The 23,964-nt window shown below is 42.2% G+C and overlaps 1 protein-coding gene across 1 annotated transcript in view; it reads left to right on the top strand.

Moving 5' to 3' along the window:
- The window catches only part of LOC136867122 (nose resistant to fluoxetine protein 6), a 97,202-nt gene extending 77,161 nt beyond the window's left edge, over positions 1-20,041 (top strand). Inside the window, exon 12 of the mRNA XM_068226814.1 lies at positions 19,405-20,041. Coding sequence (XP_068082915.1) covers positions 19,405-19,521 — 117 coding nt within the window. The 3' untranslated portion in view covers positions 19,522-20,041. The remainder of the gene's footprint in view (positions 1-19,404) is intronic.
- Positions 20,042-23,964: the final 3,923 nt, after the last annotated feature.

Genomic DNA, 23,964 nt, shown 5'->3' with positions numbered 1-23,964 from the left:
GAATAATACAAAAGTTTGCATGGAAAATTGTTGTATACAAGTTAAGGTATACTGTAACACAACATACATTTATTGCTTCAATATGACTTTATATAATACTGAACCCGAGTGACATAGGTCCATAGTCAGTCATGATTTGATTGATAAAATATTATATGGTACATTTATTGAAATACAGAAAACTTATTCCGTACAAGCTTTGTTGAAATAATAGGTTGAGTACGCGACAAACTGGAGCCGTGAGGCTTAGCTCGACACAACAACATTTAGCTACTTCACAGCAGGGGATCTCATTAGTTCAAGTCCACAAATAAGTCTTGGTCAGAAAGAGAAGGGGGTAGGTGACACAAAGGAAGCTCGCAACGTGAGTAATGCGCTGGGATATTTTTGGCGGACGGAGATTTCAGTGACGTCATGGAAAACTACAGCGGTTGCGAGGACATTCGCTAGCCTAGGTTCGGGCAGGTGGAAATATAAATCACGTGACCACTTGCCGGCCAATCGCTAAAAGTTGATGGAAGACTCAGGGATACCATCTTAAGAGATGATGGATGAGATATTCTCGTAACTTCAAAAGTAATCAGTAATAAATTATTGTGAGTACACGGAGCAATGTAATGAATTTACTAGATGTCACGCATGGAAAAATAATCAATAATTATTGGCAAATTAAATAAATTGAAGGCTGGATTTCTTGGAAACCAGACAGCTTGAATGTCATTGGCTGGACGAAAACCACGTTGTAAGGGACGCTTCCAAAGGCGCGAAATGTGAGGAGCTAAATCCACCCGTATCTCCTAAATCTGTGATCGCCAGGAGTTCATATTTAATCCAGCAAATAAGCTAGAGGAGTGGATTAATTTGATATAAATTTTAACGTCCAATTCGGAGTGCAAGTGCCGATATTAAAAATCCACCCCCTCCCTCAAGGGGATGACGTCAATGAATCCGCGAGGGAAAGCTTCATCCATATATACGAGCGCAAGGGATACTCGCCACCACACTTGAAATGAATCTCTGGAGCTGAACCGTCGTTCGCAGCCGATTTCAAATCCGTCGGGCGTATAGTAAGTCAACATTTAATGGCGCGAGCATCCGCCAGTACTTATAAAATGTGATCGCGCTCAAGCAACATGAAATGGAAATAGTTAACTTAGGACAGTGTTTGTCGGTTATAAATATCATAGTGAAGTCAGTTAATTGCATTGTAAGAGTAAGTAATATAAATTGCACCGCAATAAGTACGTAAATAACATACTGTGTGACGAACAGTACTTTGAGGGAATAATAGCCTGTACTTTGGAATATCGAACCGCTAACATGAACACCTCAAGAGGGCCGTATGAAACAGGCGTATCGCGTCGGACGACATAAATCGCGACGGGCGTAGAATTTGACAAACCGCCGTACGTGTCCATGTCCATTGTGCGGTAATTGGACGAAGTTTAAAACAGTGTAAAATATTAAAAATTTGGGTCTAGGGTATTAATTTGTTTTATAAAAGTAAAATGTTCAGTGTTAACCTTGTCAATGGTAAATTATTGTGATAATTAAGGTATTAGTGTAAAATGGTAATGTGCCAGGAAATCATTTGTGGAACTACGCCATCAAGAATGGAGGAGTAAGAACGGCGGATAGGGGCCGAAAGGAGCCTCTCATCTGCCAAGCTGCAATGGATTACCGATAACTAAGATGAGTACTAAACTGTAAATAATATTTGGGAAATGTTAGCGTGACTGGAAAAATGGGAATAATTTTATTAGATTTGGTTACCTTCTGTAACAAGATGAGTCGCTTAACGACCCCATCCTAAATTTGTAGCACGGACAGAATTAAATAATAACAATGTAAATAATCGGGTCCTTTTATGTATTCAGTTTCTTGTAGATGTAAATTTTGTAGATATAGGGTAGTACGTTAAGTCATGCATGTATTCTTATTTTCTTTGTATTCAAGAATAATTATCTTTACATTTGATTTTGTTATCAGAGTCAAATAGACCCGATCTGTGCTTTTCTGTTAGTCATTTTTGACGAGTTATGTAATGACATTGAAGGGAAGTCCAGCCTTGTCATACCAAAGTGAAGTTGTTAAATTTGTGAGAAGCGATAATAATAATAATAATTCATGAGATATTGGAATTTTTAGTGATCAGTGCGTAATAATAAAATTTAAGTGATCAGGTGTTGAGTTTGTCGGAAATCATTTAATGACGGGATGTCGTTTTTAATTCGGAATTAAAGTGTGTGGTAATTTAACTTGATAAATTAATAATATTGAAATTTAAGATCGGTGTTAATAATCCGTACATGTTAATGAACGTGTAGTTTAAATTACGGTCCAATATTTTTCTTTACGAATAAATGTCGTGTCTTAAATTTGCACTTCTGTAGCCGGAACACGTAGGACTGATATTACGAAACCATGATTGTCAAATTTTGGTAAATATAATTTCAAAATGTTACGATTATTTGTGGAGAATGAACTAAGGCGTAGATCAACATGAGATGATCAACATGGTAAAGAATCTGCAGTCAGATAATAAAAGGTCGTACGATGTCAGAAGTGAATAAATAAGTCAGTTGATAATTCTGTGAGAAATAAATGAATCAAGGAATATTGAGATAGAAAGGGATATAAATTCCGTACGAGAGACACTTAGGATATAAATGAGTGTAAAATGTACGGGCAGTGTCACAGAGAAATACTGAGTTACGTAGCGGGTAGAATTCGAGCCCGTGACAGCATGTACGAAATAAATGGACTGCACCGCTATTCGTCGAGATACTACGGATTTAAGGATAATGAGAGTTCAGATTCCACATAAATGATCGGATATTGTAATCATTGTAATGACGAGCGATGACAATCATGGTGGCGTGATGATAATAATAAATATTGCAGATAAAGGATTGGACCGCCTTAATTAAATGAGCGTTGATAAAGATGTTAAACGGGAATCTAAATGAGAATATGCAACCGATAATAATAATAATAATAATAATAACATCTTGAGTGACGTTAATAATAATAATAATAATATCTTGGGTCACCTATTCATTAATAATAATAATAATAATCACAAGAGGGATATACTAATAATAATAACATTAATAACCATCTGTGTTTGCGTCCCGCATAATAATGACGATATTAATCAAACGTGACAGTGCCAGGAACCGTTGAGTATAATAATAATAATAATAATAATAATAATAATAATAATAATAATAATAATCATAATAATAATAATAATAATAATAATAATAATTTCAAGGATGATAATTTCATGGATAAATGAATATTCTGACGATAGTGAATTAATTAATTAATTAATTGGTGACAACATCCCTCGATTCGTATGTTTGAATAATAAGAATGATAAATATTAGTCGTTTGTTACCTCGTTATCGTACGGTTTCCGCACAGGACGAGTTACAGTAATACCTTGTGTGTTTGTTTACTTCGCCCGCGATGCGAGGGGAGGTCATCGGCACGGTATTTCCCATCGCTTCTCGTTATCTCATCTGTGGCAGTAGTCTACTGAGGCTACTTTGTAATATCTCACATCATGTGTAAATAAAATGTAAATGATAATTCAGTGGTATGGCGTCAGCTGGACATCGTAAGATAGGAACTGTCCGTGTAATCCATTTTTCGTATTTCACGAGAAACATTACCCAGTCCGAGTACCGGTCTCGGAAAAATGTATATAGCCGGGGTACATCATCTTAGTTAAATCGAGAAGCCGACCGTAACATGGGTTATGCTCGGGCTCCCGATAGAAGGAAGCTATATCCTTGAACAACGGTTCGATTCAAATGGAATCGACCCATAAGTTATACTCCAATTGTAATTTCTTTCAGAAGCAACCCAGCAAAATATTGATACCACTTGCGGTATAGCAAGTGATTTGTTTATGTAACATGTGTGGAAATTTAAATATCATTGCCAAATGTATCAAAGTTTCGTACGTCGGGTGGCGTAATAAACTGCTCCTTCTGGCAATTATTTCAAAGGAAACCATTCTCATAATCTTTTTATTGTAGTTAGATGAGACCCTTTTTAAAGTTAACAGTCACTTCCTAGTCCTATCATGGAGTCCTTAAATTCAAGTTTACAATCGAGCTTTCCCCATTCTAATGTTAAATTGCTCCGTTCATTCCCGTGTTCTATTATGCCTCTATATTTATATATTCGTGGACTTAAATAATGAACCGACACCCCTGAGATAAATGCTAGTCTGGGACTCGGGAGGCGGACGGGTGCAATACATACATGAATTTAACTTAAACTTTTCTTGAAGCTGATAAATTCGCAAGTAATTAATCTTGATGGTAGACTGAGAGTCTGTAGAAATGTACACTTTATACACATTAACTTTATGTACACTCGAAGCTATCTTGATGAGATAGTTTGTAAAAAAAGGTAAAGTTCATGATAGTCGAAAACTATCGGTTTTATAAGCGTAACTTGCCCTGAAAGTTCCTACTAACATAATGCAGTTATTTCTATTGGCTTGTCATGAAATGACATGAATATTCACAATTAGAGAATCTAAAGTAGGTGTCGAAGCCTGAGTGAGGACTGAGGATGTGTAGAATACAGGCACCGGGGCTCGATGTGGCTGCAGGAACGGGAACTGAGGCAGTGGCCCGAGGTGAAACCTCATACAACCAGAATTCAGTCCTCCTGGCCGAGACACATGTTTAAGAGGGATAACCTCCGTGTTCGACGTTCAGTGTAATCTGGTGCTGGACACTGGGGAGTCCTACTAAGTGGCTGCAAGGTGCTCCTTTTATAGTGCAGACTGACGTCACAAGCAAGCGCACTGGAGTCGTCTCGTAGAGTTTCGCATAATCCAAGCTGCGGCGTGCGCGGTGCTGGCAGGCGCAGAGCTAGGAGCGCGAAGGACTCACAACACCCTCCCCTCCTAATTACGCCGATACGGCGCGAAGCGGCGGCGGCAGCGATGTTGGGCAGGAGAGTCGGCTGTCTCTGTTGTGTCGTCCGGAGCCGGGACTGGGCGGAGGGGCGCTGAATCGTCCTGAAAGGAACCCATGTTAATTAAGTGATCTAGAGCTCGTTCAGCAATAGACTTATCAGGTTTGACAAGAGAATCAATAGAAGGGTATGGACGGTAGCGCAGGCGTATCTGGTCCTGGTGGCGGCAGATGCGTTTCTCAGCAGTCTGAATCTCGTAGAGACGATGGCCCAAGGAGCGGCAGATGACACCAGGTAACCAGAGCGGATTGGATTTGAATGTTCTTATGTAGACCTTGTCGTTGACGCTGAACTTCGTTTGCGAGCGCTTCGGCTGGGCCGGAAGAGGCTGCAACAAAGAAAGTAAAGTTCAGTGAGGGCGTCCATGGAGCTTTTGAGCGGGAGTGACATTGTCAGCGCCGGGCAGAGTTCTATAATTTCCTAAGATACGGCTTTCTTCATACTTTTCTTAAAAGTTAGCACAAAACGTTCAGCTTCACCATTAGATTGAGGGTGAAAAGGCGGTGCTAGGATATGCCGAATGCCATTATATGTATAGAAGTTAGCACTTGAGGTAATCCTTCAGTTGTGAATATTTTCTGAAGTACACGAATGGTAGCTTCTGTAGTAGTAGTAGTAGAATGCATGTCCACTACATAGGGAAGTTAGATAGAGAATCTATTACTATGAGCCACATGGAGTTGAGAAAAGGTCCGGCGAAATCGATGTGTACTCGTTACCATGGAGAAGTAGCAGGAGGCCATGAAGCGAGGTGGTGGTGGTGGTGATTATTGTTTTAAGAGGAAGTACAACTAGGCAACCATCCTCTATATAACACTAATCAGAGAGAAAAAATGGAAGGGGTCCGACACTTCGAAAAATGAAGGCATCGGCCAAAGAAAGACAAGGGCCACGAAGGGCGTGAAAATGAAAGACTCCCTAGCCCTCGCAAACCTAATAGCGTCGGGGTCGGAAAAGAACAAGAGTTGACCAAGGGAGGTCGGATAGGATAGCTGAAAGTGAGGAGCCCGGCACAAGTAAGTGGAAGCAATGCCAAGACTCAGCTGAGAGCCCCGTGGTCGCCAACCCATGCTCCAAAGTTTAGAGCCCCTGAGGCCCCTTTCAGTCGCCTCTTACGACAGGCAGGGGATACCGTGGGTGTTATTCTACTGCCCCCACCCACAGGGGGTGATGAAGCGAGGTCAGAGGACGGGGCGTTCTGATGAATTTGACATTGTTCACAATGGCGGATGAGCTTCTCGATGGCGGCATCAATACCGGGCCAAAAGCAGTGTTGACGGGCGAGTTTCTTGGTGCGTGATATTCCCCAATGACTTTGATGTAACAAGGCGAGAACTTGTTGTCGTAGACTAAGTGGGATAACCACTCGGAAGAGGGTGCCGGTTTCCAAGAGTATAACTTCGGCACGAGTCGTGAGACGATGCTGAAGACGATGATAAGGCGCAAGGTTGGCAGGAAGTTTGTTTTGAAGAGGCCAACCGTTGCGGATGTAAGTACGTACTGTAGCAAGTGTACTGTCCTTATCCGTTGCCTTAGCGATGCAGGTAGCGTCAATGAGAAAGCTGTATACGGTGTCTTCGAGGTCGATGTCCAACTGAAAACATTCTGATTCTTGAGAATCGAAGGCAGTATCAGGACCTACTGGTAAGCGAGAGAGGGCATCAACATTACCATGCTGGGATGTGGCACGATAGGCGATCTGATAGGAATAATCAGAAAGGAACATGGACCATCTTTGAAGTTTTCTGAGAGAATGCTCAGGGATCTTATTACCAGGATGGAATAAGTGCACTAGAGGCTTGTGATCAGTAATGATCAGGAAATGGTTGCCATAGAGATATTCATTGAAACGGCGAATACCGAAGATGATAGCTAAAGCTTCTTTTTCTATCTGGGAGTAACGACGTTGATGCTCATTGAGTGTCTTTGAAGCGAAAGCTATAGGACGTTCCTGTCCGTAACGATCCTTCTGGGAGAGAACGGCGCCGATTCCGTAATCGGAGGCGCCTGTAGCGAGCGTGAGGAGCTTGCCGGGCTGAAAATGAGTGAGTTTGACAGCTTGAACAAGGGCCTTGTTGATCGTTTGCCAGGCATGTTGGCATTGCTGTGACCAATGAAATTTAACACCTTTCTTGTGTAAGGCGTTCAGTGGAGCTGCAACTGAAGCGAAGCGTGGAATTAACTTGTTATAGTAGTTCGCTTTGCCTATGAAGGATTGGAGCTGCTTGATGTTCTGCGGTGCAGGCATGTTGACAATCGCCGAGACATTCCGTTCACTAGGTCGAACGCCGTTTTTATCGAGGATATGTCCTACGTAGTGAACTTGAGGTTGAAAGAAGGTGCATTTTGCGAGGTTCGCTCGGAGGCCGTTTTCTTTCAACTTAGTGAGAAGGAGGCGCCGATTATGTAGATGTTCTTGATGATCTTTGCCAGTCACAAGAATGTCATCAAGGTAGTTAGCACAACCGGGAATGGAGGCGGTGAGCTGTGCTAAATAGCGCTGGAAAATAGCAGCGGAGGAAGAGACGCCGAAAGGGAGACGCTGGAGCTGGAGCAGTCCAATAGGAGTATTGAGCGTGAGAAATTGCTTGGATTCTTCATTTAAAAGTAGCTGTAGATAGGCTTCTTTAAGATCCACTTTAGAGAAGAATTGACCACCGGCTAAACGGCGAAATAAGTCCTCAGGACGGGGAATTGGAAAGACGTCGGTTTCAATCTGTGAGTTGATCGTAGATCGAAAATCACCACAAAGTCGTATATTGCCATCAGGTTTCTTAATTACGACGAGTGGAGTACCCCATTGACCGGAAGTGACAGGCACTACTATACCAGCTTCCACCCATCTTTCTACCTCCTTTGTAACTTGGTCTTGAAGTGCAAGTGGTACTGGACGGGCTTTGAAAAAGCGAGGCTTAGCTCCTGATTTCAGCTGTATGTGAGCTGTGTAGTCTGTGGCGGTGCCTAGCGTAGAGTCGAAGACTTCTGGAAATTGCTCTAGGAGATCCGTAACATCCGAGGTAGGTTGCAAAGTAGAGACTACATTGACGTTGTCATGAATTTAGAAGCCGAATAAATTGAAGAGATCCATGCCAAGAATATTAGATGCGGTGTAGTTGTTGATACGAGTAAGGGAATGACCTTCTGAATACCTTTATAACTGGCTGGAAGAGTGATTTGGCCCTTAATGTCAATCTTCCTCTTGTTAAATGTAACAAGCTGCATGTCAGCCGGAGAGTACGAAGGTGAACCTAAGTCGTGATACGTAGCAAGGTTAATGATAGAGACAGGTGATCCAGTATCTAACTGAAAATCAATAGAGCGATAAGAGAAAGAAAGTGGAACGATTATCTTGCTAGAATTCATGGTAGGAAGAATAAGATTGATCTGATCTATTTCCATGTCCTGTCGGGTCTGTGTACGATGCGGGTGTGCCGAAGGAGTCTTGGCGGGGCGAAGCGAACTCTTATATACTGTCTTGATGTGCCCAACTTTATGACAGCGATCACAAGTGGCTTTGAAGAAACGGCAGTCACGGCGTTCGTGATGTTTGAAACATCCTCTGCAGGAAGGCAGGAGTTGAGACGTGTTCTGAGAAGTGGGCTTTCTTGTAGAAGAACGAGAGGGAACCTAGCGAGAACGCTTGGCAGAGAGCGACTTGGTTGCGCGCTTCAAAGGAGCAGACGACTGGCGGGCTGGTTCAGAGACTTGAGCGACCTCATGTTTAGTAGTTATTTCCGCAGCAGTCTTGGTAGTTAGTTCGTATACTGTGGCAATACGCTGGACGTCTTCCAAAGAAGGGTTACTCTTCTTGACAGCGTCGAAACGAACTTTGACCTGGGGAGTATGAAGAATGACCATATCTCGAATGAGCGAATCTGTATAAGGCGTGCTACAACCGTCTTTGGAACATATAAACTGGCAGGGCTTGGCTAGACCCCGTAATTCTGCTATCCACTCGGCATGAGTCTGGTGCGGTTGCTTCCTGCTTTGAAAAAAATTGTAGCGAGCGGCTACTATATGTGGGTCTTTAGCATAGTGTTCATTGATACGAGCTAAGAGCTGCGCGAAAGGCACTTCAGAGATGTGCTCCTTCGGGCTTAATTTTTGCAGTAATTCGCACGTAGAATTTCCAACCGAACTGAGAAAGAGAGCACGTTGGCGCTTTTCATCAGTGATTGAATGGCATATGAAGTGTTGCTGGAGGCGGGCGAAATAGACAGACCATTCTTCTTTGGCCGGGTCAAAGGCAGAAAATGGAGGAACGGCTGTGGGCTGTGCAGAAGCAGAAAGAGCTTGAATAGCTGTAAGCAATGTTGCTTGCTGTTGCTGCATGAATTGCTGTTGTTGCTGTTGTAAAGCTTGTAAGACGGCAGCTAATTGTTCAGTCGTTGCCATGTTGGGATGTGTGAGAGAGAAAATAACTTGCGAAGCAGCGTGTATGGAGCCGGCTGTTAACTAGACCTTCACTCGAGAGACTGATAGTGAGAGAGAGCAAGCGAGCTGGCGCGTGCAGAACAGGTGCTGCGAGAGAGAGAGATGGCCTTTGAAATGTCAGCTGACTGTCCGTAGTTCGAATGAGGCGGATAGTTGCGCTGTAGAAAAGGCGAACTGCTGGCAGAGTTTGTACTGGTTCCAATGTGTAGTGGTTATAGGTACGGAGTATTGTGCCGTGTTGCCACATGGTGTTGAAATGTGGCGGTAGACCCGTTGAATTTTCTTCGTGGCCAAATTTGTTGAAATTTTGGCGGTTGCACGGAGCACTGTGTTTTTACCTCTTCGCCAATTTGTTGGCGACACACGAAGAACTTTACCTCGTAGCCAATTTGTTGTGTTGTATACAAGATAAGGTATACTGGAACACGACATAAATTTATTGCTTCAATATGACTTTATATAATACATACATGAATTTAACTTAAACTTTTCTTGAAGCTGAGTGAATCCGCAAGTAATTAATCTTGATAGTAGACTGAGTGTCTGTAGAAATGTACACTTTATACACATTAACTTTATGTACAGTCGAAGCTATCTTGATGAGATAGTTTGTAAAAAAGGTAGAGTTCATGATAGTCGAAAACTATCTGTTTTATAAGCGTAACTTGCCCTGAAAGTTCTTACTAACATAATGCAGTTATTTCCATTGGCTTGTCATGAAATGACATGAATATTCACAATTAGAGAATGTAATGTAGGTGTCGGAGCCTGAGTGAGGACTGAGGATGTGTAGAATACAGGCATCGGGGCTCGACGTGGCTGCAGGAACGGGAACTGAGGCAGTGGCCCGAGGTGAAACCTCATACAACCAGAATTCAGTCCACCTGGCCGAGACACATGTTTAAGGGGGATAACCTCCGTGTTCGACGTTCAGTGTAATCTGGTGCTGGACACTGGGGAGTCCTACTAAGTGGCTGCAAGGTGCTCCTTTTATAGTGCAGACTGACGTCACAAGCAAGCGCACTGGAGTCGTCTCGTAGAGTTTCGCATAATCCAAGCTGCGGCGTGCGCGGTGCTGGCAGGCGCAGAGCTAGGAGCGCGAAGGACACACAACAAAAAGGAATATATTACTTCATTTTGTATGTGTTTCTTTTAGCATTGAGGCATTACGTGGCTGTCATCACTAGGCGAGACTAAGCATGATGCCTTAGAATTTTCGAAATTATCATATCCCATAGTTTTTACTTTACATCATGACGTTTATCGTTTGAAATCTTTCTCCACTTAATTTGCAAATAAATAAATTGTTTCTTAAAATTCTCATCGCTAATCTTGGTCTATTAAGGGAGAAAGTACATTTTTGCATTTACTGAAAAGACGTCCGCCGATGACTTAGATATTAGGTCCCTTTAAAGAACAGAAAAGACGTCCTACAGAAGCACTTGAAGGAATACCTCAGTATAATTTTAAGAACATCTTTGGAATGTCTTTGAAAGTACTGGAGAAATAAGAAAGTACCTCATTCAGAACTGGTAAAACTACAGTTTCTGCTCCCGCGCCATGCACGCCAATTACTATAATGTAACGATCACAATTACAAGTAAAAATTACATGTTGTAAAAAGTAAAAATCCGCAGTTCAGGCAAGCAAATGAATGTTGAAAACATCCTAGGGATATGAGCAACGAATTTTAGACATATAAAATATAATAAATTATGAGAATATATTATTTATTCTTAAACAATACAATTCTGCCTTCTTCTACCACTACGAGCGTTAATGTGCGTCAATGCAGAGTTTCACTTAAGCCCCTATAACTACACTCGGTGTAGACATTTTTCAAAAATCAATAAACGCTTGCGGGTATAGAACCAGGAAATACATTACAGAAATACACACTTCAAAAAAAATAGGGGAACATGATTTTGAACTTATGCCATCCTCCACAAAACAATACCTCACACCCAGGTATATTACCAACTAACCATTTATTCTTTACCGTTGAAGTATACAAAAGAACATCGATGGATTCGCGTTTATTTTCAGAACACAAACGGAAATGTCCAAATAGGGGTAATACAAATTTATAACAGTCCTCCAGGGTGGATTTTTATCACAGTTAGAGAGCTTCAGCATGGTGTATGTCCTTCACGAGCATTTATCTCAGCTTGGCACCTACGTGGCATGCTCCGTATAAGTCGACGGAGGTCACGTTGCGGTATCAGTTCCCATTCTTCAATGAGAGCCTGATCGAGGTATTGGAGAGTCTGTGGTGGAACAGGACGCTCATGAATACTTATGCCTAGCCTATCCCACACATGTTCAATGGGACTAAGGTCGGGACTCACTGCTGGCCATTCCATCTCTTGAATGACCAGTTCTCGCAAGACAACTCTGATAATGAGCCCTGGCATTGTCGTGCATGAGTACGAATTCAGGGCCAACACCGTATGCAGCAACTAACACATGCTGTAGCAGTATCTGCTCGATGTACCCAGCAGCGGTAAGATTACCACGGACGACGGCAAGATCCGTACGGCCATCAATATTGATGCCACCCCACACCATCACAGAACCTTGTCCGAATCGGACAACATTTGGCATCTACCGCTCACCACGGCGTCTCTATACACGTTGACGTCCATCACGCTGTGTCAGGGGAAATCTGGACTCGTCTGTGAACAACACAGGTTTCCATTGGCGAAGTTGTCATTTGACGTGGATACGGGCAAACAGAAGACGAGCTACACGATGCTGCGGCGTTAAACGGGGCACTCAAACAGGACGTATGGATCGTAAGGACACTTCTCTCAACCTGTTCCTTACTGTCTGGTCAGACACCGTGACTTCAGTGACCCTTCTGAGGTCTTGTTGCCGTTCTTTGGCAGTTGCTGAACGATGCCCCCAAAGCACAGATGGCCAGATATCGGTCATCCTGTGGGGTTGTCATGCGTTCACGACCTTGTCCAACCCTCCTTGAGAACTGGCCTGTCTCATTGTAGCGATTCCACTGAATAACTGACGGAGAGACATTGAGATCCACAGCAACACGACCAAAAGTTCATCCTTCCTGGATCAACGTGACGGCCCTTGCGACTTAAACCTCGTTAAGATGTCTCATGGGATGTGCTGGTTTACGTACGACGTGCTCAAATGACCGCAGTAGTCTGTGTACCTCACGACACACGGACGCACCGCTATTCACTTTGTTTTGAGGGGTCACCTGACAGTTTAATGCATGGCTTCGCCTACAGATGGAGTATAACTTCGATTTGACATACCCTGAGTAGCTAAGGTCTCAAGGTATGCTGTACGACCATTGGAACCCCACCTACCAAATTAACGTTCACATACCAGACGTTACAAAACATATTCCCCTAATTTTTTTGAACTGTGTAATTATGTAAATAAGTTAATTTGGCTAGGATTTGAATAAAAAAAGCTAGTAAAGAAAACGATTTAGGCTTTTTTCTGGAACGGCATTTAGGCCAGAAGTGATTTTCGATTTATTATTATTATTATTATTATTATTATTATTATTATTATTATTATTATTATTATTATTATTATGTGATAGAGCTATCTAAGACTCACAATTTGAAAACTTTCTGTGCTCCTTAGCCGTTCAGCTTTCGGCACAATCGAGGAAAATGCCTAATTGCGCGTTTTTCGCAGTATGGGGACCCGTACTTTGTCTGCTAAGAATTCGATTACTTTTACTCAATTACTTCCCAACTCTGCCCGCACAGACTAATATCTGGGACCTAGGGAAGGTTTTCATTCCCCTCCCCGAAGGGGAGGGGCGGGCCACCTAGAAGGTAACGCCTTCTCTCTGGCCAGGAGATTCGGCGGGTTTGGAGGATTGTTGGGGTTTTTTGTGAGGGGGGATAGGGCTTTGATACAATGAAGGAGTGGGGAGGGGGTCTCGACCGCTTGGCTAAGTGTTTTATTGATCTTTTCAGTTTGTACAGTTTGTTACAATTTACCTATTTTGTGCTTTATAATGTGATTTTGCAGTGTTACAATAACTGTTTCACGTTCTTCATATTCTTGCTGGGTGATCTCATACATGTGATATTACTTGTTACAATATAAGATTTTTACAGTTTGTGTTTTAAAATATACCCCCGTTTTTTAGCTTTATTGGGGGGTTATTAGGATATTTACAATGCAGTTAGTTACATGTTGTTTGCAATATTTTCAGTGTTTACAGTTGGTTACGAAGATATTTACAATATTTACAGTGTTTACAGTTGGTTACAAAATTATTTACATTGTTTACAGTTGGTTACAAAATTATTTACATTATTTACAGTCGGTTGTAGAATATTTACATGGTTGTAAAGGTTGAACATCGAAATTTTGCTGGAAACAGATTTTTCTTATGGGTCATTTGCTAGTTTGGATGCTATACACTGCTTCTGAAACATAAATGAGATACGTTATAATACAAAAGCTTTTGCTTTTAAATTGACATCTGATTGAGGGGAAGAGTTCGACCAGGGCTCACTGGGTATTATTTGGGTGTTTTGCTGGGGGTCTAATATCCTCAACAATCTTTACACAGAACGAGCCTCAGTTGAGTTACCGGTTATTACCTGTGCCGTGTGTGAGAGGGTGGATGGACGGCTCTACCGTGGCTCTACGCCCCTGCATTCTGGAGACGGGCCTGGGGCACAGTGCCGGACTTCACGCCTGGTCCCACTCGTTGGCTGTCCTGAGAATGGTTTTCCGTGGTTTTCCATTCTCCTGCACTAAGGCGAATGCCGGGACAGTTCGTAGTATAGGCCACGGCCGCCTACCCCCTCACCTTCTCCGCACATCTCCTTCACCGTAACAAATCTCCCAGTCTGAGAGACGGCGTGACCGTCTAAGAGGCCCGCCTCCCCCTTCAGGGGAGGAATGAAAACGTTTAGTAGTAGTAGTAGTAGTAGTGGATGATGCAATAGCCACCTGACCTGTATAGGCTAGTCCAGTGATGTTATGGTCTAAGCCAGCGGGGCCCAAGATACGGCCTGCGGGCTGGATTCTGCCCACGAAGGCATTTTATGTCGCTCCCTGGCCGAGTTTTTATCATGTGCTTAAGTTTCAGTTTATGTTTCTCGTCGATACCGTAAACAATAGTAAGAACTATTTTGTAATTTACGGAGAAAAGAGGTAAAGCATAAGAAAAATCTCTGAATTATTCGCAGTTTTCTTCCTGACGTGATGTTTTCTTCACTGGGCTGTACGAAAGTGCTCAGGTGAATAATTATTCACACCTTAAAATTAGGTAAGGATTAGCTTTATCCAGTCGTTTCTTGGAATTACAGCTGCAGACCTCCCCAGAGAGTGAAAGACCTGCTGCATTCCACGGGGGATTGTATAGGTACAGTTACTGTATCTTGGGGCATCCACAGGAAATTTCCAGTTTACAGCCGGACAGTGCTTTGCGAGGTTCATTGTGGCTTACTACTTTCGTAAGAACTTTCTTACGAACTACTGATATTTGAAGTCGTTTTAATCATTTATTTGTGAACGAAAATGTTCCTTTTCAAACGTAGAAAAGGTGGACAGTGTGCCGTGCCGTGAGACGCAGACCTCTCATTAATCGGTAATTCTATTCCAAGTTACAGAGTATTGTTTACTTTTCTCAATATATTTTGTATTGCATGTCGGGTTATTGTTTGTATTGTTGAATAGCCATATGAGAGGTAGGTAGGTAGGTAGGTAGGTAGGTAGATAGGTAGGTAGGTAGGTAGGTAGGTAGGCTGGCTGGCTGGCTGGTTGGTTGGTTGGTTGGTTGGTCGGTCGGTCGGTCGGTCGGTCGGTCGGTCGGTCGGTCGGTCGGTCGGTCGGTCGGTCGGTCGGTCGGTCGGTCGGTCGGTCGGTCGGTCGGTCGGTCGGTCGGTCGGTCGGTCGGTCGGTCGGTCGGTCGGTCGGTCGGTCGGTCGGTCGGTCGGTCGGTCGGTCGGTCGGTTGGTTGGTTGGTTGGTTGGTTGGTTGGGGGCACCTGGGTGCGTGGATGTATTTGTGTGTTAGTAAAGGACGGGCTGGGGCGGGGGTGTTAGAGAATAATGTGGCACGCTGTTCGTTTAGGAATCTGCCATTCAGCCCACCCATAAATTAAGTTGAGCACCCCTGGCCTAAGCTAATCTGCGCTGAACTTCTTTACAGCGTACAACTTGATTGCTTCCTATACAGCAGTAATTGATCGGTTTAGTGCTTGTGTTGAATAGCATATTTTCGTGTGCTGTAGATTTTCAAGTGCACTTCGCACCGAAATGTTGAGGATTCATGAAGGCTGAATTGCAGAGAGTGAACCGGAATATCATCACACGCTACAACGGCTGTCTACGAGCTCAGGGAGAACATTTCCACAACGTACTGTAATGGGATAATTTTTAATGTTTTTGCAGTCTATTATCCATTCATCGAAGTTGATAGGAGTTCTAAGGGCGTACGGGAACGGTGTGACGGTGACCGAGCTCTCATTTACCGACACGTGACATACAGGAAGGACGGTAAGTCTTGCGTGATTCGCCCTGTATAAAGCCTTTGAAGTTTACTCCGTATATTGCAGTCGAATTCCGCCTTTATGCTTCATTCGTGGAATATGTTACAACTCATTTTTCATCGATACTTACGAAGAAAGTTAAATGTTTGCTTCTTGTTGCAGCTAGGATCATCAATGTTTAAACTATTCTACCCTTTAGGTACTTGCTGAATTTCCTAACTATTGGTCCCGTTACTTATGACCTTGTGGTTCTCTCCCCAGTTGGTGGTTATCCGTGACTGGGAGAGGGACTTATTTTTTGTTTCATCATGCATGCATGAATTCAGTTCATTCATACATACACTTACTCATTCACATTGGAATGAACTCACCTTATCTCCTGGAGTTCCGTAGATGTAGGCTTAGGGCATTCATTCTTTCATTAATTGGTGCAGCCATTTACCCAGTCATTCATCCAGTAATAAGGACTCTCTCCTCAGTTGGTGGTTATCTGTGACGGGGAGAGAGACTTTTAAATACAGCTCAGTCATTTATTCACTCATGCTCTCATTCATCATTCATCCATCCACATTGGAGTATTCTCACCTTATCTGCTGGGGCTCTGCAGACTGTAATATGTTTATTTAATACTAAAAGGGTGTGGGGTAGTAAGCTTACTTTTGACAACGTACCATATAATTTCTGGGGAAAGGAGATTGGCGTTCGGTTTCCCCATTTAATTAGAGGTTAAGAAATTTTACTGTTTAAATGAAACGAAAGATTAATTTGATAGAACAAAACATATTCTTGAAATTGTATATAAAAATAGTAAGTCTTGTTGCGATAAAACAGATGTGAATATGAAATTATGACATTGCAACTGAAAGAAACTAGGCATGAAATTGAATTCTTCTTGACCGGACATTTAACAATTTTATGCGAAATATATCCCTCACTGGTTCACTTGACTGTATCTTCAACACTTTGAGTGTAATTACGACGTATTCCTTTTGATCTGATGTTTACTGTAGATGTGTCACGCCTAACTTGGTGATGCATCCTTGTGACTGCTTCTTCTCCATATTATATGACTTGTTGGTAAGTCTGCACTGTATGACTTCATTGCAAGTCTATCCTTCTATGACTTCATGGTAAGCCTTCACGTCCGTATCTTCAACTAAGTGACAGACCAACTGTAGCCTCTCTCTCTCAATGACCAATGACTAATGGCTCACTGAGTTTTCTCCAGCTCGTTCACACTCCGACCAACTGTGGTCTCTGCTTCCAATTGAATAATGACTGACGCTACAATATGCAGCCACCTTTTATAGACGTTGGTTGACGCACCTGCGTAATCTCCAGAAATAACTATGATCTACTCCCACCTCGCGACAAATATTACCTCGCGAAATCGCCCGGGGCTCCCTAGGTAACTCCAAGACCGTGAGTGCATCGCTAAATAAGCACGATGACGTAGCCATGACATAGCGATGACTTGCCAGTAACGCCAACAGTATTGCACAATGTAGCAATGCCATATCCACATCTGACATATAGCAACTCTCACTGTACATGTTTCTAGTGTTAATACACACACACGTATATATGCATACATTTAACTATAATCACGCAAGCGACAAGCATTGCAGAATGGAATTGAATGATAATTATAATACAATAATAGTAATCTCATAAATAAAATAATAATACGGACATAATAATAATGATAAAATAATAATAATAATTAATAATAATAATAATAATATCACAGATGAAATAATAATAATAATAATAATAATAATAATAATAATAATAATAATAATAATAATAATACAAATATCACCTTGTAACGGGATTTGAACCGTTACAAGACGTAGGCTGAGAGCATTTAATTAATCCAACCATCCAAACACTCATTTAATTCTAAGTGCTCCCTCCCCGGTTGGTGGCTGTCCGTGACTGGGAGAGAGGAGTGTTTATTCATTCATGCATGCACAGCAACTCATCCAGACATGCACTAATCCATCCATTCGTACAGTTACTAAGTTAATTCACAATATCTATTGTAATCTAAGGAGAAATCTCTATCGACTCGTAACCAAACAAATACTTGCACTAATTGATAAGGGTAAGATACATGTTGTCCTAGACTATAAAACACTGTTAATGTGCAGGAAAAAATATACATTTTTAAAAACTGAAATTTAGAGATTAGACCTATGTGTAATTAGATGCACAGTAAGTGTAATTTTGAAGGTAGCAGTAGATAAATTTAAATGTAACAAGAAAATCATTCATGTAACAAAATAATATGAATTGCAATAAATTATTACTCTCTCCTCAGTTCCAGGCGATCCGAAACTAGAGGATGGGAGTATTCTATTCTATACTTACGCCCTTGTACCCCCCATTTTTGTAGGTTTTTTTACCCTTCTCTCACCTTCCATAGTTCTGAACAAATATGTTTAATTAACAGTTCCATGTTTCCATTTGGTGTTTTCAACTGTCACTGTGATTAAAATGGGAGTTAAACGAAAATCCCTTAGTCGGATAAATTGGAAATCTTAAAGAAGCTTGATGAAAACTGTGTTCTTAATCTGAAACGGCTCCCTGGTTAATTAAACATCCCATCGTCAACATTGAGAACTATAATAAAGAACCGTGATGCAATCATTGCAAATGCAACTTGGGGAGGATGTGAGCAGTGTAAAGTAACAATGAGGGAAACACAAGGATTCGGAAAGGATTTAATGAGATGGCTTCATGAGGGCCGGAACTAAACATTTTGTATATCTGCAATACTCTTAAAGTTATAAACTTCATGGCCGTTCCCTATTGAACCGAGAATCTAAGGAGAAATCTGTGTGTGAATGAAAAGGTGGATTCCATTATATTAAATTACTTTTATGTATCTACAATACTGTACACACAGTTCGTTGTCTTTAACTTAATACGCGGTTAACACGCGGTCACTTGGAAAGGTACTTTTCCGGGATTTTATAGCACACATTTTCATGCCTGTTCCAAGTTAGATGTAGTAATGTAGGCAATTGCTCATCATGTACAAAGATAGCATTAATAGTCAGTAATGACTTATAAATTGTTGTAAAAATGTTTCATTGTAATAGTATTATTTTTTATAAGATGTAATTATATAAAAATTATATTTTAGCTGCATTTATTGGGGAACGTGCGGAACAAATATTTCACATTCATTCCAGGAAAAATATATTTCCAGTGGCAGTTTTCTCCACTGAAAATATGGTTAACTGTCATTGTAGTAGCTGTCAAGATTTCTTGGGAAATGTTCTTTAGATTGTCGAATGTATTTGAAATAACTTTTACAAGTTCGATATACATACAGTCCACAGTACTGTTTCTGTTTCTGTTCCTGTTCCCTTCTTCACTTCTTATCCGCCTTCATAAACAACGTACAATTACAAATGAAAATGTACGTGGGTATTTGAAATTCACTTTTCTTTATTTTTCAGGTATCTGAGTTCTTTGGGGATTTCGTCATCGCTACAATCGTTGGATTTGTTTTGACACTAGCCTTCGAATCTCCCTTTATTATAATTGAAAAGGTGCTTTGTCGGCGCCGCAAATGAATAGATTTCCTTTTTCAAATGAGGGAATATGTCCTATGGCGAAGTTGTCCAGTGAATGAAAGACAGAATTGTGCAGCAGAACGGAATGCCAGTTACTGATTTAAAATAAGATGTGTTCTTCCTTGCAACATAGTGAATTCTATGGTAGTTATGAGAAACTGTGTGCTTTGTAAAATGAAGCATAACAAGGCCTATGCATTAAGTTACTGAACACTGACACGCCAAAAGTCTAGTATCGTGTAGGCCCTCCTCTAGTTCGGCCAAGTGCAGAAACTCGTCGTGTCATCGATTCCACAAGTGGAGGAGGCACCTGTAGGCAGACTCTTCAGTGAACGGGAAAATCATATAACACTACAACATTGTTCAAATTCAAGCAGTAAAATCGTTGAAACTTGTTAACATATTACGTTATGCTGAATGAATAACATGAATTGTACTTTTCTTAATGGAAATACTGTCACTCCCACCCAAGGAATTGTAAACCGTAGCTTGTACGCTTGAACTCCGTATCTTTGTAAACTGTAACACAAACATTGTAACGTATCAGTATTTTTTGAATGTATAAATATAAGAAAATAAAACTGATTGTTTTTATCGAGCGCAGTATAAATCAACCAGTGACATCTTGAAAAGATCCTTTTCCTTGTGATTAGAGTGTCTTTACAAAAAATATTGTACACCAATCATCATATCGCTGAGTAGTGGGGGAGAGCTTCGTAGTCACAATCGAACGTCGCCGCTCCACTTTTGTGCGAAGTGTGTTCGCTCTCTCGCTTCATTGTGACGTATGCTTGCTACGTAAGCTGCCCGGATTTACGTCAGGCCAGCCCGACTGCACTTGACTAGCCTCAGAGGGCTAAGCACTTCTGCTTTATGTGGAATCTGCCGTGCTTTTGGTAACCGTATTAGTGCAGCGCTGCTTCATTCAAACATTCACCTCTGTTATTTTAGTAAGACACAGGTAACCCCCAATGACGTAAGGTCCACCAAACTTTGATGTTTAATAATACGTTCTTTTTTATTCTTTTTCCTTTTCAGTTTTCAAATTGCTTGAAAGATCTTGTTACAATGCTGACGTTCTCAGCTAAACGTATCAAAGTATATCCGAATTCCTAAACACTTCCTTTGTAGCATTCGGTCTATATGTATACCAAACTAAACCAAACCCCATGGCACTACAGCCCTTGAAGGGCCTTGGCCTACCAAGCGACCGCTGCTCACCCCGAAGGCCTGCAGATTACGAGGTGTCGTGTGGTCAGCGCGACGAGTCCTCTCAGCCGTTAAAACCGGGCGAGTTGGCCGTGCGCGTAGAGGCGCGCGGCTGTGAGCTTGCATCCGGGAGATAGTAGGTTCGAATCCCACTATCGGCAGCCCTGAAGATGGTTTTCCGTGGTTTCCCATTTTCACACCAGGCAAATGCTGGGGCTGTACCTTAATTAAGGCCACGGCCGCTTCCTTCCAACTCCTAGGCCTTTCCTATCCCATCGTCGCCATAAGACCTATCTGTGTCGGTGCGACGTAAAGTCCCTAGCAAAAAAAAATCAGCCGTTAAACTTGGCTTTCGAGACCAGGGGCGCTATCTCACCGTCAGATAGCTCCTCAATTCTAATCACGTAGACTGAGTGGACCTCGAACCAGCCCTCAGGTGCAGGTAAAAATCCCTGACCTGCCCGGCAATCGAACCCGGGGCCTCCGAGTAAGAGGCACGCACGCTACCCCTACACCACGCGGCCGGCTCTATATTTATACACTGAAGTAATTTCCTGATAAGATGTAGGATTGTTATTCAGTCCCGCTGAAGGATTGTATTTTATTCGATGATATTCAGAGTAAGATTTTAAAAATGAGTGTCTGAACTATTTCCTGACACAGGTAATTGTCTTACATCCTTCCAAAATACCATGTTCGATTCTGACTGATGTTGATGATATTATCGGGTGTTTAAATGCGACTACTCTGCGCCAATAGTACGTTAAGACTAATAATAATATAAGTGTTTTTACGCCCCACCAACTACTCGGATGCGCCGAGGTGCCGGAAGTTAGTCCCGCAGGAGTTCTTTCACGTTCCATTAAATCTACGGACACGAAGCTGACGTATTTGAGCACCTTTAAATACCACCGGACTGAGCCAGGACCGAACCAGCCAAGTTGGGGTCAGAAGGCCAGCACCTCAACCGTCTAAGCCACTCACCCCGGCACTTTAAGCCTCCTGATGGATACAATTAAAACGTTCTGGCAATGTTCAGGGCTACTAATGGTGGGAGTTCGAACCCGCATCTTCCGAATGCATGCTTACAGCTAAGTGACATGTACCACGTAGCCAAGTCGTTCGGGATATTCTTCATACATCTTTATTACAGACTGTTATGCCTTTTAGCGCTCAGTCTGAAAGCCTCCGTGATACTTTTTTTTTTTTTTTTTTTTTTTTTTTTTTTTTTTTTTTTTTAGAATTTGCTTGACGTCACACCGACACAGATTGGTCTTATTGTGACGATGGGATAGGAAATGCCTAGCAGTGGGAAGGAAGCGCCCGTGGCCTTAATTAAGGTACAAACCCAGCATTTACCTCGTGTGAAGAGGGGGAAACCACGGAAAACCATCTTCAGGGCTGCCAACAGTGGGGTTCGAACCCACGAACTCCCGGATGCAAGCCCACAGCTGCGCGCCCCCAACCGCACGGCCAATTCGCCCGGTCCTTCATGAATTACCTAAGCATCTCTACAATCGCGTATTTGCAACCACTGTAGCTCTGTGGCTGGTTTAGCTCCACACATTTTACATATAATTAAATCATTAAAACTGAGCCTAAACATCGTCGCCTTGGTCTCCCTTTACTATCTTACCCTCCATATTCGAGTCGATTATTCTCTTAGCTAACCTTTCCTCCCTCACTCGCCTCACATAACCCACCACCGAAGCTGCTATATGTGTACAGCTTCATCCATCGAATGTATTCCCAACTAACCCTGTATTCCGAGTATCACTATTCACACCAGCGATCATGCGCACTACTTTCATGTCACCTCGAATTTATGAATAACACATCCCAAGACTTTTACTACGTTACAGCAAAGTCGATCTGGAAACAGACCGGTGTACTGTAAAGAGAGTTTCGTCCACGAACACACTTCTTTCTTATAAAATACAGTTGATCGCAATTGCTAGCTCACAGCATTACCTTTGCTACACTTCGATTCATTTTAATTTAGTATATTACCTTCTCGGGGAAAATAATTATATCTAAATACCTGAAATAAATAGCCTGTTCCAATCTTGAATTCCCGACCTGACATTCTTCTCTACTGACATCACTTTGGTCTTTAAAATACTGTACTAATTTTCAAACTCTCTGCACCTGTTTTCAAGCTCCAAGATATTAGATTGCAAGTTTTCAACACAGCCAACCATTAAGTCATAGTCAGAGGTCAAATTGCTTGTTACATTTCAACCCAATTGCCATTTTATACCTTTTAGTAAATGATCCATGTAAACTTACTTTGAACCAAGAACTCATTCTACTATCAATTCTCGCTGCGGCATGATTGTGAACAGAAATCTATTTGACTGCCTGTAATACCGAACATTATAAATTTTTCAGCTAATTCATTCCTGGTTACCAGCGTATCGCCCCAGTGTGCTAATTTGGGCTCATCAGTTGGTACCTAGCACACCTACCAAGACGCATGGCTAGTGCATACCGTGGAGGCCACTGCGTAGGCTACTTGAGCCACCGGCAGTGCCAGAGCACTATGAGGGACTGTTTCATTTTTCAAAAATTGATGCCTGCCTGGCCATCAGATGATAAAGATATTGATTCCCATAGGGAACCTGAAATATTTGTTCTGAATGAGTATGATTGTAATAACCTACATCTAGCCCTTTATTGCCCCAACACTGACGAATTTTGATGCCCACAACACAGTGCAATCCAATACAGCTACCTATTTGAACAAAAGTTTGTTCCCATTCACTTTAAAGCCTTCAACATCAACTATCAGTGTTCTTGTCATCTCCATCACAGTATCTTATCGACTAAGTAAAATAGTCTACTAGTACAAAAATGTTTTCATCCCTCTTCACAAGGGGGTCTCTTAGATGGTGACGCCGTCTCTCAGGCCGGGAGATTGGTGACAATGAAAGAGCTGCTCGGAGAAGGTGAGGGGGTTGGCAGTCGTGGCCTATACTAGGAACTGCCCCGGCATTCGCCATAGTGCAGGAGAATGGGAAACCATTCTCAGGACAGCCGACGGTTGGGGCCAGCCGTGAGGTCCAGCCCCATCCCGTCTCCCGAATGCAGAGGCGTAGAGCCACGGTAGAGCCGTGGCCTCCTCTCCTCTGCTCGGTTGACCGGTCAGAGTGCAGAGCTGTTGGACCACGGACCAGCCGTGACCACTTGAGGGCCGGGACCCACTCTGCATCTACCGACCTAAAATATCATACC

The sequence above is a fragment of the Anabrus simplex genome, chromosome 3 (assembly GCF_040414725.1).
Source record: "Anabrus simplex isolate iqAnaSimp1 chromosome 3, ASM4041472v1, whole genome shotgun sequence".
Taxonomy (NCBI): Eukaryota; Metazoa; Arthropoda; class Insecta; order Orthoptera; family Tettigoniidae; genus Anabrus; species Anabrus simplex.
The sequence above is the reverse complement of the archived record's forward strand: the minus strand, read 5'-3'. Positions and strand labels throughout refer to the sequence as shown.